Below are 20,710 nucleotides of genomic sequence, written 5' to 3' on the forward strand. Positions count from 1 at the left end.
CTTGTGGGTTTTTCATAAACAATAATTACAATTTATTATTTACATAAATTAACGTATGGCCATTGGTCAAAATAGCCTATTGGCAAAACACGGGTTATATGCCCTTCCTTTTTTGTTTACGCATTACTACACGAATAGAAGTACAGAACACAGATTTGAGAGTCAGTAGCCTATTTATCTATTGCCTGGTCATCACTTTTTTTTTTAACACCGTGCCTGGTACGTCACTGCTGCTGCGCGCGGTTACAAGTTGACTACTCAAATACAGTCAGACAGATAGGTTCTGAATCTCAAACCACTAGATAGGCTTTGAATCTCAAATTTGCTAACACTTTCCTGGTTAAATAGAACGATGGCTACGTGTGTATTTGATCGAAGACATTTTTAAATGGATTACAACGTATTTTGAGCAGTCGTGGTTTAGCGCGCGTTCCGTGGGCATACCACTTTGGTAAAGCGCGCACCCCTCTGAATTCAACGATGAAGATGTGACACCTTGGATAGTTAACGGATTTGCGTCATGTTGGGGAAAATGCCCCATTAAAGTTTGGCGTCGTTGAGAACTCAAACTTTACAGTTGGTATATTTAAGATTTTGCCAAATGAGCTTGGAATGAATAAAGAATGTATATCGTTTGGAAAATATTTCAGATTATTCAAGCATATTTCATCTGTTTATCAGGTAAGACTCGATGCCTTCGTTATTAGATTTTTTTTACAAATAAAATATATGTGATGTACAAATTCCAGAATACTTAATACTGAAATATTCAAATATTTCAATGTATTTTGATAAGGAAACGGGAATTGTATTCTGTTGGCAATGCCCGTTGTGCAATCCGTTAGATGTAGGGCACGAGTGTAGAACTGCTGTCGACCAAACAAATGCTTCAGTTTAAACATGACATGCCTCACTAAATCATATAGCGAATTCCGGCTGCGACAGTAAAATCTAACAATTTATCTCTACGCCGAAAGGTCATGTAGTGTTAGGGTTGCATTACCCCCTTCCTTCGGGAGAGCTTGTCCCGACGCTTCTTTATACAAAGTCATTCAAGTATACACACCTCTGCAATCGTTTTCCGGGCATAGTCCCACTGCTGACACCAGTGTAGAAAATTCAGGGGATAGTCCCAACCTGGACTCGAACCCCGGTTCAGCAACTGTCAATCAAACATGTAACTTCTCCACAAGGTTGCTTGGTGTTATGTTACGGTTGCTAGCTACTATAGTTACTCCACCAGCGCGCAACACTATTACTGTAATTGTTTGACGCATTCCCTTAAATCTTAGTTATGATATTATGTTTAGGATTATGGATTTTGTCACGAGGCGTCAATTCTAAAATTAACTGTGACAAATGGCAAAGACATGGAACTTGGCATTTATTCATGTTCATTTCTGCATCTCCCAGGCTGAAGCTGATTTCAGACGCCTTCCAACTTCCAAGCCATGCTAAATATGTAGTTTACAGTCATTGTCTTATATCAGATGGTGTGCCGATTCTGTCTCCTCTAGTCAGTTGAGGAACAAGTGTTACGTAGGCCGAGGTAGCAGTTAGACATAAGACACTGGTGTGCGATGGTAGACTAGGCCTCCCGTATGAAACAAAACCTGGTAATTGTCTACTGTTCTGAGAAATTCATGCACATCAGCTGTTCCATCAGCCCACCAAAACAATTAATTAAGTAATGCATCTCCACTGTAAAAAAAAAAGCATATAGGCTAGTCATTATTTTATCATGTTTCTAGACTAACGTTTGATTTTGTATGAAAGGGGATTGTACAGATGTTGCTGCCAGCCTATCCAACTGTTGCATCATAGGGCTCAAATGCTCCGCCCTCTATGTCTAAGATTCTGGTTTAGAAGTCAAAAGAACATAATGATTTAATGTTTATTCTTTTATGTATATTTTAATGTTCTGTTTTATTTGAATAAAGAACTTAGCATGGCAGTGTTGTTGAACTGTGTATTGGAAAAATGGCCGTATGATTTCCTGAACCATATAGAGGGCCATGGTTTTTCCCGTTTCATTATTTCGGGGAGGGGAAGGTGGAACCATCTCTGTACACTTGTACGCTTGTTACTCAAAATATCTCAAATACAGTACTGTGCAAAAGTCTTAGGCACCTGAATGTTGAACTAAGGCCATTTATTTGGGTAGTAAGTGTTTTTATTAAATATATATATATATATATATATATATATATATATATATATACATGAATATAATATACACTTATCAAACAAATTAAGGGAACATGTAATCATCACAGTATAACACCAAGTAAATTAAACTTCAGGGATATCAATCTGTCCAGATAGGAAACATAAGCGATTGTGGATCAGTGTCACCTGTTTTGGTGCAAATCAAGTGATAACAGATGCAGTGGAGAGGCAACAGCAAGACAACCCCCAACAAGGGGAATAGTTTGCAGGTGGTGGCCACAGACAATTGCTCTCTCCTTATTTTGCTAGTGTCCTTGTCACTACTTGTAGCATGAGGCAGAACCTGCAGCCCATTCAGGTTGCACAGGTAATCCAGCTCCTCCAGGATGGCACATCCATACATGCCATCGCAAGAAGGTTTCCTGTGTCTCCCAGTACAGTCTAAAAAGCATGGAGGGGATACCAGGAGAAGGACCATTACACAAGGAGAGATGGACAGGGCCGTAGAAGGGCATCAACCCAGCAGCAGGACCAGTATCTGTTCCTTTGTGTGAGGAGGAACAGCAGGAGCACTGCCAGAGACCCACAAAATGACCTTCTGTGGTCTACTGGTGTACATGTTTCTGAGATAACTGTCAGAAACAGACTCCATGAGGGTGGCATGAGGGCCCGACGTCCTGTAGTGGGACCTGTGCTCACAGCCCAGGACTATGCAACTCGATTGGCATTAGCCAGAGAACACCAGAATTGGCAGGTCCGTCATTGAGCAGGTTCACACTGAGCACATGTGACAGACGTGAAAGAGTCTGGAGATGCTGTGGTGAACATTATGCTGCCTGCAACATCATCCAGCATGACTGGTTTGACGGTGGGTCAGTGATGGTCTGGGGATATATACTTGGAGGGTCCCACAGACCTCAACGTGCTAGCCAGTGGTACCCTGACTGCTTTTAAGTTCCGGGATGAAATCCTCAGACCCATCGTCAGACCTTACGCTGGTGCAGTGGGCCCTGGGTTCCTCCTGGTGCAGGACAATGCCCAGCCTCATGTGGCCAGTGTGTGTAGGCAGTTCCTGGATGACAAAAGCATTGATGCTATTGACTGGCCCTCGTGTTCCCCAGACCTGAATCCAATTGAGAACCTGTGCATCTGACACTGCCAAGTAGAACCACAGACTGTCTAGGACAGAGGTCTCAAACCGGTTCCACGGAGGGCCATGTGTCTGCAGGTTTTTGGGTTTTCCTTTAAATTGGTTCCCAGTTCAGACCTAAACAACCAGGTGGAGGTACAAATGAACCAATTAGTGACCTAATTAGTCAATTAAGTACAAGGTGAGAGAGAAAACCTGCAGACACTCGGCCCTCCGTGGAACCAGTTTGAGACCTCTGATCTAGGAGCTCTGATGCCCTGATTCAGGTCTGGGAGGAGATCCCCCAGGACACCATCCACCATCTCATCAGGAGCATGCCCAGACGTTGTCAGGAGTACATACAGGCACATGGGGGCCATACACACTACTGTGTCACATTATGAGTTGCAAACAGCCTGTGATTTAAATCATTTACTTAGATATTTGATGTGAGTTTGAATCTAGCCTTCAGTCAGTTGGTGATTTTGGTATCCATTGATCGTTGTTACGTCATTTTGATCTCAACAAATTACGCAGTGTACAGTAAAGATTTTTAATATCTTTAATATATTTTGTTCATTGAGACCTGATGTGTGATTTAAGTGTTCCTTTCATTTTTTGAGCTGTGTATATTATCCTTTTGTTTATTTTATTAAATTATTTTACTATTGAAATTAATTAATTTAATTTGACTTTCATGTGCCTAAGACTTTTGCACAGTACTGTATAACTACGGTGTATGCTATTGTCTTTATATTTGACTTCAAGGCTATATACTGTGGGGAGAACAAGTATTTGATACACTGTCAATTTTGCAGGTTTTCCCACTTACAAAGCATGTAGAAGTCTGTAATTTTTATCATAGGTACTCTTCAACTGTGAGTGACGAAAACAAAAATCCAGAAAATCACATTGTAGGATTTTTAAATAATTAATTTGCATTTTCTTGCATGACACAAGTATTTGATATATCAGAAAAGCAGAACTTAACATTTGGTACAGAAACCTTTGTTTGCAAATACAGAGATCATACGTTTCCTGTAGTTCTTGACCAGGTTTGCACACACCGCAGCAGGGATTTTGGCCCACTCCTCCATACAGACCTTCTCCAGATCCTTCAGGTTTCGGGTCTGTCGCTGGGCAATACGGACTTTCAGCTCCCTCCAAAGATTTTCTATTGGGTTCAAGTCTGGAGACTGGCTAGGCCACTCCAGGACATTGAGATGCTTCTTACGGAGCCACTCCTTAGTTGCCCTGGCTGTGTGTTTCGGGTCGTTGTCATGCTGGAAGACCCAGCCACGACCCATCTTCAATGCTGTTACTGAGGGAATGAGGTTGTTGGCCAAGATCTCGCGAAACATGGCCCCATCCATCCTCCCCTCAATACGATGCAGTCGTCCTGTCCCCTTTGCAGAAAAGCATACCCAAAGAATGATGTTTCCACCTCCATGCTTCACGGTTGGGATGGTGTTCATGGGGTTGTACTCATCCTTCTTCTTCCTCCAAACACGGCGAGTGGAGTTTAGACCAAAAAGCTCTATTTTTGTCTCATCAGACCACATGAACTTCTCCCATTCCTCCTCTGGATCATCCATTGGCAAACTTCAGACGGGCCTGGACATGCACTGGCTTGAGCAGGGAGACCTTGCGTGCGCTTCAGGATTTTAATCTATGACGGCGTAGTTTGTTACTAATGGTTTTCTTTGAGACTGTGGTCCCAGCTCTCTTCAGGTCATTGACCAGGTCCTGCCGTGTAGTTCTGGGCTGATCCCTCACCTTCCTCATGATCATTGATGCCCCATGAGGTAAGATCTTGCATGGAGCCCCAGAACGAGGGAGATTGACCATCATCTTGAACTTCTTCCATTTTCTAATAATTGCGCCAACAGTTGTTGCCTTCTCACAAAGCTGCTTGCCTATTGTCCTTTAGCCCATCCCAGCCTTGTGCAGGTCAATTTTATCCTTGATGTCCTTACACAGCTCTCTGGTCTCGGCCATTGTGGAGAAGTTGGAGTCTGTTTGATTGAGTGTGTGGACAGGTGTCTTTTATACAGGTAACGAGTTCAAACAGGTGCAGTTAATACAGGTAATGAGTGGGCTTCTTAAAAGGAAAACTAACAGGTCTGTGAGAGCTGGAATTCTTACTGGTTGGTAGGTGATCTAATACTTATGTCATGCAATAAAATGCTAATTCATTATTTAAAAATCATACAATGTGATTTTCTGGATTTTTGTTTTAGATTCCGTCTCTCACAGTTGAAGTGTACCTATGATAAAAATTACAGACCTCTACATGCTTTGCAAGTAGGAAAACCTGCAAAATCGGCATTGTATCAAATACTTGTTCTCCCCACTGTATCTAATTTGCTCCTATGTTGTGGTAATTGCCTGAATTACACCAACAATTGTTAACATGAAAACATGGTCACCTTTGTCACCTTTAAAAATATAAAAAGTGATTTAGATGGCACAGTGTCTCCCTAAACTATTCAGTTCTTATTGTCTCAGTTGAACAGACATTGAAAAAGCTTTATTTAAAAGTTAAAAGTGTGACTTTTTCTTTTTTTCCTACTGCAGCACAGCCAATTTCACCAAAGATTCATGATGGTTGGTGGGCGTACAAAGATGCTGTCCAAGGAAGCTTTGTTCCAGGTAATTATTTTAGATGTCGGAAACCAACAGTCTGACGTCACATGATCTCAAAGCATTGGTTTACCATGGTAACACTATTAAAATAGATGATAGAACTTGCTCATAGCCATTGCTCAAGAATCGTACACTTTTTTGTTTTCTTTTAATTGTTCTATTTGTCCCTCATCTTTAAGTTGTAATGGGACTGTGGATCTTTCTCTGTCCAATAGAATGTACATCACACAGGAACATCATAAAATATTAGAGAGTTTATTCCTTTGTTTTTATATGATTACTTTATAATGTTATTATGTTATTATTTTATCCCTGCTCAGCAGCAGACATCCAGCCACTAGCAGTCAGATAGTTGTGTAATGTTACAGTGCCTCTCAAAAATATTTACCTCCCTTGAACTTTTCTACATTTTATGTGTTATTACACAAAATCATAATTCATTTAAATTGAGTTTTTGCCACTGATCAACACTGGTCTCCATAAAAACAAATTAATTGGAATTCAACAAATTTGACCAATGCCGGATGAATTCAGTATTGAATAATGAAAGAATTCCAACATTATGTCAATCCCTCAGCACTACTGGAAATAGAGATCAGGTATTTACAAATTACACTGATTGCAGCACTGCAGTTAGCGGCGTCATTGGAGACCAAGGTTCGAATCTTACATTATTTCTAGCACGTAAGGATTCCTGTGGACTTCCTGGTTGTAAGAGCACTGTGATTAGAACCAAAACAGAATCAAATTTGTTTTAATGGCACAACTTAACCTCCACAATCCCGAGTCCCCCGGGAATTGTTGTGATCAAGAAAGACCCCAGACCTCAGATGACAAACTTAATATCAAACTTATATAACAAAATGAGAGAGTTGAAAAAAATAACTGATGGCCTGAGCAAACAAGGGGTATGCTAAAGAGTCAAACCCAACTGTATTGTTTTTCAATTGTTTGGCCTACTGTCATTTTGTTTTCTTCAGTTTTACAGGCCAAAGTAACGTTTCCTATTGAAAGACAGGAAGAAATGTCTTTGTCTGCACAGAAAAAACATTCCTATGTTAAATGAAAGAAATGGTTCCTAACCAGATGCTTGTTAGTAACAATCTTGTTCTCGGTCAGTATTGTTGACATGAGTTGGCTTGTTCCACCGCTCTCTGTCTCTGTGGTAGGTGCTTCAGGTTCACTACTGTTCTGACTGCAGGTCTTATGAAAATTTGATCACAGCCCTGGCTCTCCCTTCTTCCTTCTCTGTACTGCTTCCCACTAGACACGCCGGTATTCATGGATTGCACCTCCATCACATGGTTGCGTCATTGCCATTGATTATTATCAACATTCTACAATCGCCACAGATTGGTCAAAATGTAGAACGGAAGCTAATGACTTTGACCTTACGTCAATCAATAAGGCGCCCAACAAACGGGACATCCACAGAACCAGCACAAACCTCTGGGGTTCAGTGATGAACTCATTTTTGTTTGCAGGGCAGCAACACATGACCTAACTTACATCCAGTCATTTTACATTAAATAAAGATACAGAAATAATAAAATAAATTATCACAATCTCACGATTTCAAAGGCAAACCAGGATAATAACATTGTGCAACTTTCATACTTTAGCACCTACTAGGTGAATAGCAAAAAATAATCTAGATAATCCTAGCAGCTAACTCAATAACAATTAGCTAGCTACAATGTTAAGTTAGAAATTCCTGTTGTATGGAATATCCTGCCTGTGTTATAACTATAACTAGCAAACAAACTCTGTTTGTGTCCTCGTCTGTTATCGCAGGACAGACCGGGCTTTCTATGTTTAGCCTTAAGAACTAGCTAGGTAACAGCTAGCTTGGCATTCTAGCTAATTATGTACATGTGGTTTGGATTTCTAATTTTACAACCCATTCTGTTTGTGGTATAACTACAACTGAGCAAACAAATGCTTTTTGTACACTGGTCTTGTACGGCTGGTGGTGCCGGACAGAGATATATGGTTAGCTTAATAGCTAGGTAGCTATCTTACTACTTGGATTCATGCTAATAGATGCGGCTTGCTTTTCGTGTGTGAAAACATCACTACGTTTAACCCTCCATTGCTTGAAAAGGATGCCTATATTGATTTGAGAAAATTATTGAAATATCAGATATATATAACTTTAGACTTTTAGACTGACCTTTTCTTTTTCAGGGCTAGCTGCTCTTGCTGTGTACAAGCCACCAAAACCAGGGACTATCCCGTGACAACGGGAACGTCTGGTCACCTTACATTATTTTCCTTTCTCATTTCAGCCCACTAGCCTCTCAAAGCCACCTGATCCCGAAAGCTTACATTAAACACTGATCCCACAAGCTTATGTTAAACACTGCACAGATATCTGTCTAATGTAAGCTTGCGGGATCAGGTGGCTTTGCAAGGTTGGAGGCCCTCAGAGCAGCTTTGCTGATTGGGACTAGCCAATTGGCTTCTATAAGGAAATGTGAAACCAACAGGAAATGCAGTCCTTGAATACCAGCACTACCCTTCACTGCTGTTAACCATGTGTTTCATTTTCATATTATTACATTCATTTCAATTTAGATTTTGACCTCTCTTATCTTCTTCTCTCCTTCCCTTTTTTCTGGGAAGACCAGGAGGAGAAATACCTATTAGCCGCGATAGAACAGCGCAGGAGGTGACACATAGGTCCTCGGGAGTCATTTGTAGGAGGTTGTGGGATGCTCCCTGACCTTTGCTTATGTCTCCCGCTCGTGACTCTCTGTGTGGGACTCGGGGGGGGGGGGGGGGGGTGCGCCAAGCCACAGGGAAGCTTCCTTTCCATCAGCACGGAGACCTTTTGCACAGGAGGAGAGACAGATCCAAAGTCCGCTGTAAAGGCGGTGAATGTGTGTGGGCTGTGCTGTATGGCTGCTAGGTTGTCAGCTGGATGGAGTCTTTCGCTGTTGTACGTGAATGTGCCGCAGGACCGTCCTCATGACAGGGGGAAACTTGAGAATGTACATCTGGAAACCCTCTAATTAAAGACAACGTTTTCCCCTTGTAAAACAAAAAGGGGCAATCGAATTGATCTGAACCGGCTGGGGAAAAGTGCAGTTTTTGCCGTGGCCCAGGAAAGCTCTCCAGAGCTTAGGTATAATGTCAGCCACAAAGACGGTCCCCCGTTTTACATGCTAGTCATTCAGCAGAGCATCTATAACTTAGTGATACAGACTTATTTTCACCTTCCTTCTTGCTGGAGCATAATTCTGTGTTATTATTTGTATGTGCTGCAGCCTCAGAAAGTAGGTCACCAAGTTAGTGATCACAGCCAGATATTTCTCCCTCTATCTCTCTCTCTCTTCCCCTCCCTCTCTCTCAACATCTCTCGCTCTCTCTCGGTGTCTTGCTCCTCTCTCTATATCTGCTGCTCTGTATCGCTCTCACTGGCTTGTTCTCTCTCACACACACACACACACACACGCACACGCACACACACAGACGCCCTTGCAAAGACTGAGGGGCTAACAAAGAAATGTGGAAGGAAGAAACAGAATCCCTCCTACGCATGGAGTTATGAGGGAATTTAAATGGAATGGGAAGAGGCTGGAATAGAATTATGATTACTATGCTCTCAATAATGTTTTAATGGTATTACAAGGCTGTGTTCACAGCGCCCGCACTACACATTTTCCACCCTTACTCATTTTCCCACCCACTGCCTGAAGTGATGAATGTACATATGCTCTAGCATTTTGTTGCTTTAGCCAGAGGATGAAACGATACATTTTGTATTGGGGCATACTGGCTCTTTAGAAATTTTGTCAAGGTCTTTGGAAGGACATGTTTAACAACCGGATCATTTCTAGGCAAGCCTGCCAAGTCATTAATACCTGTGATTAAGAAAGATGCTCAAGGGAAGGGTCAGAAAAACAATGGCTTATTCTCTCTTACCATGTCAAATTGAGATTTCATTTCAAGGGGCTGAGTAGAAGAACTTCGTACAGCAGATGGTGTTAAATCCTCTATGATGATAAGAAGTCCAAGACCCCAGAAATATTATCCTGTCAAACTAGGATCTTCTCCGTTGTTTTACCAAACTGCTGGTTGAACAATGTCAGGTGCCTCCACACACTCACCTGCCTTTTCAGCACATCCTTCCTTTGGAGTAGCCATTGGCTTATAGTACCCCTTTTAAAGGGGAATAACAAGGAATCCCCCCCCCACACACACACACACACACACATTTGAATTAACTATTATTTAACATATGAAACAAATGTTCTGTTACAGCAAAAACACAACATTGTCAAACCTCAATCGATTGTGGCACATACCACATAGTTGTGTGATGAATGTCAGCAAACAGGTTTTAAATTTGACCTTTTCTAACATCTCCTCCAAAGATGGATTGATGGTTGTGCAGTAAGCGCATGTGTCGTCTAGTCGTCACATTACTTCAAGCGATTTATGAACTTTGACAAATTGTAGATATTCATCGTTATTCCCCTTTAAATAATCTAGTGTCTTTGGCCACAAGATATATAATCTAAATATACACTATTGTCCTTTCATATATTTTTGGAAGGTATACAATAAATAGATTGCATCTGTTACTGAATTGTAAATGCAATTAAATGTAAATGTTACAATAAAGGAATACATTGTCTTTCTTAATAGTGTTGTAAAGGGAATAGTTCACCCAATTTAAAAATACTTTCATGTCCTTATCTTAAGCATTCTATGAACAATGAATAACAGGAATCCATGCTTTGGTTTCGTCTTCCTGACAATGGTCCAGTTTTAACATTTGTGGCCCAAATCCCATCCATGCCAGAGACCTATATTAGCATTTTCTTTTGCTCATCATACCCATATAATTCAAAAGTATTTAAAATGTATTGTGAAGCTCAACAAAGGCTCAAAAATCAACTAAGGTCTGTTTATAAGATGACATGCATACATCTAGAAAACCAACATGATTACATGCTTACGTGGCATTCGATTAACAAATCCCATTCAAATAATGGCGCCAATATAACCATGTTTCATGTATCGTCTTCAAATTATCTATAAGTATGTTTTTTGAGCCTTACTATCAATTTCAGAAATGTTTGAACAATTTGAATATAATGAGTGAAAAATGCTGATATTGGTCTCCGAACTTTGATAGGATTTGTGCCACAAATTGCTAAAATGGTATAATTTGTAGACAGTGCTAAAGCATCTATCTAAAGCATGGATTCCGGTCAAACCTCATCCAAAGACTGATTACGTTTCTTTATTTTCCTAAACCTAGTCATATTCAAGAAAATACATAACTTAAATACATAAATCGCAATATCATGACCCCAAAAGCAAAACCATGTCATAACATTTAAAAGAGAACAGTTAGTCATTATAATTGCCTTTCTAAATCTCACATCTACATGAAATTTGGATTAGACAAAATTATTGTTTATCATTAAAATATCAGCTTTTTTTACCATCAGTATTTCAACTATTTATTGAAATACTAATGGTAAAAACATTTCCCTATTCATTGTTACTCTCTAATTGTCAAACTGTATAGCGTATAGTTTGCATGCGCCAGTTTTCTGGGTGTGCAAACTAGGTCTGTACCAAATACTAATATTTCGCAGCCAATGTTGCAGTTGCAACACAAAGTTATTTGAACTATTCAAATCCATCTGTAGTTCTCTCACGTCCCGAGATGTCTCCTGTCTGATGTTAACTGCATGATGGATCATCAGCTATTCCGCCTCTTTCCAATCCTCTCCACTGGACCTCTGGAAAACATTACTTTGGAGTGTCCCTGCACTCAGTCCCACAGATTCTAAAGGTGGCGACCTGTCCCAATTTTGTCATCTTTTTTGGGGCTGCTTGGAGAATTGGAAATGTAATCCCTATGATCTGAGGATTTTCCTGGTCATTTTGATTAAAAATCAAGTCAAAGCCTTACTTACATGCTTCCCAGTAGGGCATACTTTCGATACATTTAATGAGCTGATGCAACTGGTCTTGTGAATTGCCCAGTCCAGGTCTCTCCAGGCCAAATACATTTATGTTCTCATTTTTGTTTTGTGACTGTAACATTAAGACTTCAATAAGCTGCATATTCTCACTAAAGTTTTGAAGTCTCCCTAGGTGTGGTTGGGAAGTCACCCTAGGTGTGGTTGGGAAGTCACCCTAGGTGTGGTTGGGAAGTCTCCCTATGTGTGGTTGGGAAGTCTCCCTAGGTGTGGTTGGGAAGTCACTCTAGGTGTGGTTGGGAAGTCACCCTAGGTGTGGTTGGGAAGTCACCCTAGGTGTGGTTGGGAAGTCTCCCTAGGTGTGTTTGGGAAGTCTCCCTATGTGTGGTTGGGAAGTCTCCCTATGTGTGGTTGGGAAGTCTCCCTAGGAGTGGTTGGGAAGTCTCCCTATGTGTGGTTGGGAAGTCTCCCTAGGTGTGGTTGGGAAGTCACCCTAGGCGTGGTTGGGAAGTCACCCTAGGTGTGTTTGGGAAGTCTCCCTATGTGTGTTTGGGAAGTCTCCCTAGGAGTGGTTGGGAAGTCACCTTAGGCATGGTTGGAGGGTCTGGTTTTCAGCTTTTAGCTGGAATGTGCTGTACTGGACCTGCTGCCTGATCCAATAATATCCCTGCGCTGGAACAGCACTACTGGGCAGCGTGTGTGACGGCGAGGGTTAGTGTGAGGGATCAGAACACCTGAGCTTTGGAGGTTGACGACTTTTCCCCTCAATAATACCTCGGGGCACCTCTCAGCGCCTCTTACTGCAGAGAAAATGACATTTGTATTTGCGTCCTTCAATGCCTCATCATTTGGTTCCACCAGAAGTGCAAGCAATTTAAGTGGTTTTAAAAGGTTAAAGCTATTGTTAGGATTACATTCAACCGAGTAATCTGTCTTTTATTTTTTTTGGGGGGGGGGGGGCATGGTTCTCCATGAGTCGTGCTATGCCCAGTGCTCAACTTGTTGTGGGCACCTATATTGTGTCGGGTCCCTTCGGGACAACATAAATTTTTTGAAGCATGGATTTGATGGCATCATCCATCTGCTTCCGATTGGACTGCGATATATTCATGTTGCAGACAGACCCTTCAATGTCGTCCCGAAGATGCTCTATAGGGTTGGGGTCTGTGGACGGGCCAGGCTACTTAAATCAACAGAACTCAGGTTCCAGGAACAATTCTGGGTTTGTGTGAATTATGTGACAAGGGGCTAAATGAAGGGACTGCTGCCCAACTGGACGTTGTTCTTGTTTGTTCAGCCGTTGTTAATAAACCCTAGTCGCTACCATGCAAGAAGTCGGACAATCATACCTTGCTCAAATTCACTTAGGTCAGTAGTTCTTCCTTTTCTAATGCTCAGTAGAGCATTTAGTGAATGCATCAATGCCTCTGTCTGCTTGCGTTATGTAACAGCCACAGCCTCATTGAAGGAATGATCAATTCTAATGGACAGGATGGTGTGCCTTATAAACTGTCCACTGAGTGGATGCTCGTCCGGTCATGGCTGTGCTCACCAAATGTCACTGGGTGAATGGGATTACAACACAGTTACATCACTGTTTTAGCACACATCAACATTTATATGGGTCACATTACCTCATTAGTAATAATTATGGCTGAAATACTTCCCTCAACACGTTAGTGTCATTGTTGCCCTTGATCAGTTCTTTTTAAACGATGCTTGTTTAGTTCAAAATGTCTACTTTGTGATCCTATTTGATAAACATTAATATTAGTTTTATATGTACACAATGTTGAATCCACTAGAACTGCAATTGCAGTAAACAGTGTGGTTTCTCTGGAAGCAGGAAAATATGCTGCCTGGGCTTTGTTGAAATTCCGCCATCATTTCAGATGCTCATCTACGGTTTTTCATCATATAATGTGTTAAGACTAACCAGGATCAACATTTAATTTTGGCCTCAGATCAGGTTAGTGTGGCTCATGCTTCTAGTTTTTTGACTGGCGGTTAGTTACTTAGATATTATTCTGACTTTGGTGAGGACTTTTGGTGGTCTTCTTGGGTTTCCAGTCACATTTGCACACTATTACCATTTTCTAGCTCCTAGGGAATTAGCTAAACATGAGCTATGTAGATATTGTCTTTTTTACTCTTCTTCTTTTGTGGGACTACATCAAATATAAAAGAAATATCTACATAGCTCATGCGTAGCAATTCCCCAGCAGATTCACTAGCTGCCTATGAATTGGGACATTGACTCTCAGTCATGATTTACCTCTAATTTCCTCTTTGACCAGAGGTCCTGCCCCTTGCCTATGAATTAACGGCATTGAAAAAGTACTGTGGTCTGAGGAGTCTCCCTTCGGCTTTCCAGATGAGTATCAGCTTCTAATCCCTGCATTAAGGGGAAAAGCGTAATATTCCTAAACCCTTATCTGTTTCACTGCGGGGAGGCCCAGTCGGTTTCCAAGCCGACCAGCATGATACAGCCCGTGGGGGCGGAGGGGCGGGCTGGCACTCTTGAGGTCAGGCCTGCCACATCTGTCACTGCTACCCTGCTCCTGCGCCACTGCCAGGCTCTGAGTCCTACTAATGAGGGAGAAAGGGAGGAGGAGTGGTGGGGGGTGTCCCAGTCCATTCTGTCATGCATGTAACCTAGGCAGGGGTTAGCTATCATTATTTCAGCTGATTTTAGATCAGTAAAAACTGATTCTGTTAAAGAGGGATTTTATTCTATATTTAAATCCATAGTAGGATCCGTAATCACCTCTGGCATCGCTCGCATTCCCTCCTCTCAAAATAGCTCTTCCTGGGACTCTGCAACCGTAATATGGAATTAGCCCCTGTGCAGATGGCGAAACGCCATACGGTTACTGCTGCCGTTTCAGATGGAGGATGTCAGCCACTTTGGGTGTCTAGGGAAATCCATCTTTGCTTTGTTTCCTCGCCCAGCATTGTCTCGGTGTGTGGTTCTTGTTGTGACCGTCTGTTTTTGTTTTTATTTCAGTCCGTGTCACTGTATGATTCGTGGTGTTAAAGGACGTTCCGTGTTAACAGCTCTTGTCCGTTAGCCAAAAGGTTGTTTTACTGCGTCAGTCCCGGTAGATCCGGAGCCACGCCGGATGTGAAATCAACTAACTGAATACCTGTTGTCCGCAGTACCGTCTTTCTGGGGGCTGGTGAATTCTGCCTGGAACCTCTGTGCCATGGGAAAGAGGCAGTCTCCGGTCAACATCGAAACCGGTCGCATGATATTTGACCCCTTCCTCACCCCACTGCGGCTCAGCACGGGCGGACGCACCAAGGTGAGATGATCATTGACGGCCCGATCTCAAGCTTGTCCATTGGTCTGCCGGGATTCCCCGCTGTCTTGTTGCTCTCAGATATCTGCAGAGCGGACAGAGGTCATCAGGTAGGTGGGCGTGCCTCACTCGTGTTTGGCCTACGTGACTTCCTGGTTGTAACGGCAGTGTGGCTTTGGCGCCGATTCTAAGTAGGAAAGACCTACCGCAATCTCCCAAATCCTGTGGATAAGACGGGGGGGCTGTATATGTAATCGGATGTCATGAAATTGAAAAAAGGGAGAGCAATTTCAAATGCAAATAGAAATATTCATTATGCAAGATTGGCAGTATGGACTATGGTCAGCCTTCATCGAGGCATGTATTGTAGACAGTAGAAGAGCTTTGCACAGCATACAGATCCTCTAATAGGGGGGGAAAAAAACATTACGCAACAAGCTTCTCTCTGAAGTCTTAAGAATACATCAATAAGAACAATGCATTTTGTAAATGCCACTAGCAAAGCCCCCACTGTCTGGTCCCATGGGTCTCCTGTAGTTGTGCATTTAGCTCTTTTGCTGTAGTTCATCCTTTCCCATCCCAATCCCATCCTCAACTGACCCATGAAGCAAATAGTATTTATTGTAGGATTTCAGTAATATTAACAGAGGGTGATAGCGAGACACCCCAAGCTCAAGCTGCAAGCTTGGTACAAGCGGGTGTGATCAGTCACCACGGCTTAATGTCTACCATGAAATCTGGAAACAATTTATCATGTGAAATGAGCAGGACAATAACAGAATTACAAACATTACTGTAGTTCACGTGGGGAGAATTGAAGTATTACCAAGCCTATCTGATTGAACTGAATTGTATTGATACATCTTTTTGTGCTTTGCACGGTGTTGTGTCAGCATGAAAAGGAACTTACTGCCAGGTATTTATTGAGGGGGATTATTTCTGCAAATCGGCATGCGTTGGCCATTTGAGAGCAACAGTCGGAGAGGACAAATACATTGGGTTAAGTTAATCCAAGACGCGGTCACCCCATGAATTGTTGTTTGAATCAGAAACAGACCACATGGTGCAAAGGAGGACTGGCAAAGAACGGTATGTGTAGGACAGGGTTAAATTCTCTTTGTAAGTCTTGCTTTATGATTAATGCTAGTGTGCATCTGCTGAGAGAGGGCTTTGCCATCTGTGCAGGCGTGTGTTTGCTGAATGGGAGAGGGGAAAAATGAAGTTAGCCGGGATGTTTTAACATTCGCCACAGCTCAGCACAACCAACCATTCCTAGATATGCTGTTCAACTAATTAGATATTCACACTCTTAAGCTAACTGCCTCTTTCCTCACTGATATTTATTGAATATACATACAGTTTATACATGAAGCAGGTGATTCAGTTACCACCGTCATGTCTCTGTAAACACCCTGCAGAGCCACACACACGGAAAAAAAGCAAAAGAAGAGTTACACGTGTGGAAGTGCTCGGAGCAATGTCAAGCCTAGAATTGCAGCTTGACGAAAGGCTGGTACTTGAAAGGACTGGTTGTTAATTGACTGCTGTCTTGTTATTAGGCAGTTGGGATGTAAGACCTTGTGGACTGGTCCGGCTGCATTTAGCACAGGGAACGGCCGTTGTCTCCCTAATGTGAAGAGATGTCGAGGTTCAGGGATGCTTGTGTGCTGGAAAGGAATTCAACTGTCTAGAGAAAATTTTTGAAAAGACTTATGGTCACAGATCAAACCGTAAGATGCTGTTGCTGCACTTTGACAGGAGCGTATTTGTTCTGTTCAATATTAGAGAAATCTTTTCAACATGTACGCCTATTCAGCTGAACTGTAATGTGCATTTTAAAGACTCAATAACTACAATTAATCCTAAGCCATAGTTTAATGTGTCAGTCGTTGCTGTGAAAACATACAGTATGAAATTGTGGTGATAAGCTTTTGCATGATAAATGGCTGCGTTCTGTGATATTGAATTTCAACATGTTGACATTTAGTAATAAATTGGACGCTGCCTTCTAAAGTCAGTAGCAGGGCATTTGTCATTTTCTATATCACTGGCTCCCAATGATACCCCCTACGTGCCTTTTTAGATTTCAGCGGGGGAAAGTAAACGAGAGAGAAGATTTCTTATTTTACATAATAGTTTACATGACATTTCAGTTTATATTTACATGTTCCACCAGATTAGCCGAGAGAGAGTTCTGGGCTGGAATTTAATGTGTGCAGCAGCTTGACCAACCACTAATCGGTTTCCACTATCAAGATGTCTTTGAATATATTTAAATTATATTTAGCGACACAAAGCTGAATAATAACAGTATGCTAATTTTTTACAGAATCCTCCACCTCAATTAGCCTAGATAATCAGGTAAGGTAAAATGTAGCCCATTTTAACAAGCATTTCATGATCTGACATCTGGTAGATATTGTGGCTTTACATTGGAGATTTGACATTTTCTTGTGGCTCTGGGTTGATTTTCCTGCACTTTGATCAAAGAGTAATTTGGCTCATAAGAGAATGCTTGGAATTCCCATTACTTATCACATGCATAACCATGATGGCAGGTTGTGTGCCGACCAGAAGAATGAACAGGTCTACATGCCACAACCACCTAGTCCGTTCTTGTCATGGGTCTGGCGATAAGTCTGCTTCACACAAACCAACCCGACCGGAGAGCCACTCTATTTCAAAGACGTACTCACACTTCCTAGACTTTCACACTGCAATTAACTTATGAAGACACACAGTTTCTCATTAACTTGACATAAACAGTTGCTCATAAAAAAACATGAGATGCATTAAACAAACATGTAGGTCAGGAAAATTGGTGGTTTGAAAATGTGGGTTCTTGAAGGACAGTGGATATGTTAATGATACAGACCCCTTCCCTTTTTCACATTTTGTTTGTTGCAGTCTTATTCCAAACTGGAATCAATAGATTTTTCCCTCATCAGTTTAAATACAATACCCCAAAATGACCGAGCAAAAACAGGGTGTTAGACATTTTTGCAAATGTATTAAGAAATAGAAAGCACATTTACATAAGGATTCAGACCCTTTCACTCAGTTCTTTGTCAAATCACCGTTGGCAGCCATTACAGCCTTGTGTCTCCTCGGGTATACGTAACAAGCTTAGAACACCAGTCTTTGGGGACTTTCTCTCATCTTTCTCTGCAGATCCTCTCAAGCTCTGTCAGGTTGGATGGGGAACATCACTGCACAGCCATTTTCGGGTCTCCAGAGATGTTTGATTGTGTTCAAGTCCAGGCTCTGGCTGGGCCACTCAAGAACCTTCACAGAGTTGTCCTGAAACCACATTTGCGTTGTCTTGGCTGTGGGCTTAGGCTGGTAGACCTGTTGGAAGTTAAACCTTCACTCTAGTCTGTGTGTATATCTATATATATGTATACATACAGTGAGGAGAACAAGTATTTGATACACTGCCGATTTTGCAGGTTTTCCCAGCATGTAGAAGTCTGTAATTTTGATCATAGGTACTCTTCAACTAAAAATCCAGAAAATCACATTGCATGATTTTTTAAGAATTAATATGCATTTTATTGCATGACATAAGTATTTGACCACCTACCAACCAGTAAGAATTACTGTGAGTTGGAAGGTTTAACTTTACAGACCTCTACATGCTTTGTAAGTAGGAAAACCTGCAAAATCGGCAGTGTATCAAATACTTGTTCTGCCCACTGTATATACATAAATTTGCTAAAGAAAATCTAAAAACCAGTTTTTGCTCTGTCATTATATGGGGTATTGTGTGTAGAATGATGAGAATAAAATAAGTCTGTACTGTAACTGTAACAAAATGTACTGTACTGTAACAAAATGTACTGTAACAAAATGTACTGTACTGTAACAAAATGTACTGTACTGTAACAAAATGTTGAAATAGTGAAGGAGTCTGAATACATTCCAAATACACATACGATGAGTTTTAGTGTAACGCAATTAAGGGATGTAATATTCTTACTGTGTTTATTCAGAAAACAATTTGGCTGCAGTTAGCAAGGCCAATTGCAATTATAAAAGTCATCTTTTCCTTTTTGAAGGAGTGGGAATTGAAATGGACTCTTGGACAGGTCCACTTCCACACTTTGGATCGTCAGGAAATAGATGGAGTACTAAGTGTTTTTGGGCTGTCAGGGATAGTAGAGGGATAGTAGAGGGATAGTAGAGGGATAGTAGTGGGAGCCAGGTGGATGGGGTGAGATCCATCATTGTGACAGGCTTCACATTGGGTGTTAACACCTAGGAAGAGGTTTAGAGGTCGTCTGCAGTCAACGCAACCTTCAAACAGCGACCATGAACTATACATTTAGAATACCAACTGTATTGCCTTTACTGAGTTTTTACGTAGTCTTTTATGTAGCAAGATTGTGGTTAACTAGGAACAAAGGAAAACGACCAGTGTTCTCCTTGCACCCCATTTCATGTGGATTTCGGTGTGTACCCATTTTGAATGGTGTAACGTTGCTATGTCGGGGAACGGGTAGAAATGTCTGCCGTTGCCGTGTCTGTCTAACCGCGCCGTCGGAACGGCCAGTTATTCTGCCAGTGTGTGTTTACTGGAGATTCTCTCTGCCGCTCCTCTTTTGCCCGAGCCAAAATTATTTCCATTATGCTACTGTTGTGGATCTCTTGCCGAGTGTCTGTGAAGTTCAGTATAATCCCAGCTTTGAGACCGAGTGAGTAGACTTGCCTCAGGCATTGAATGAATTTCTCCACAGAGAGGAGCACACTTCAGAGGGGAAAGACCACAATTAGTGTTTTTCAGGGGGAGACGTTGCTGCAGACGGGCCGGTAGAGGGCCTCCAGGGAGCTGAGAGGGAGCTGATGGGGGAATCAAAGTCAGTGTAACTCGGGGTAGTATCCAACGCACATTCAGTCTGGCCAGCAAGAGATTTGAGGAGAAGTATACAGTGGATGTGAAAGATCTCCATGCTGTGATCAAAAATGTAGGTTTTGTTTATGCAACCACTGAAATTAAGATAGATCATGTCACACCTAATTTCACCTTTTGATCTTGTAACCGACAATAGTGATATTTCTCTCTCTTTTTTCACACAAATGTTTTACACAACCGACAAGTATAATGCTTCACACAGGGAGCACAACACATCAGTTCAACCATTAATTAGAATATAAATACACAAAAAAACTCATCCAGTGTCCTGGCGTGTATAGAGTGCTACTAATAACATTAACACTGTAATATAATTAATACCACTAACTATGGCAATGAGCAAGGTACGCAGCACCAATCCCCCCACTCAAGGACACAGAACCACACACACAGAGGCTGGGGTGGTGGGTTTAGCAACCACATGGTAAAACAACCAGCAGAGCAGCAGACTGAGTGAGTGCTCCGATCAACGTAAATAGAACACCATGTTAGATAAGGAAATCTTGAGACCTTGGTAGGAGCCATCCTGACGTCAGCCAGTGCCTGGCTGAGACGATACCCATTAGGTTTCCTGGCTGAGCTAGCTGCGCCTAATATTGTGGAAGCA

General features: G+C 41.8%; 1 protein-coding gene across 3 annotated transcripts in view; it reads left to right on the forward strand.

Moving 5' to 3' along the window:
- The first annotated feature begins 231 nt into the window (after positions 1-231).
- Positions 232-20,710, forward strand: part of LOC105027615 (carbonic anhydrase-related protein 10) — a 30,982-nt gene continuing 10,503 nt past the window's right edge. The window contains exons 1-3 of one of the 3 annotated variants that reach the window (XM_010899778.3): positions 232-681; positions 5,876-5,950; positions 15,049-15,194. In XM_010899778.3, the coding sequence (XP_010898080.1) occupies positions 624-681; positions 5,876-5,950; positions 15,049-15,194 (279 nt within the window). In that variant the 5' untranslated portion in view covers positions 232-623. Of the gene's footprint in view, positions 682-5,875; positions 5,951-14,751; positions 14,852-15,048; positions 15,195-20,710 lie in introns of those variants that run through there. The other 2 variants (XM_010899779.3, XM_034295025.1) reach the window with 2 other exon arrangements.

The sequence above is a fragment of the Esox lucius genome, chromosome 11 (assembly GCF_011004845.1).
Source record: "Esox lucius isolate fEsoLuc1 chromosome 11, fEsoLuc1.pri, whole genome shotgun sequence".
Taxonomy (NCBI): domain Eukaryota; kingdom Metazoa; phylum Chordata; class Actinopteri; order Esociformes; family Esocidae; genus Esox; species Esox lucius.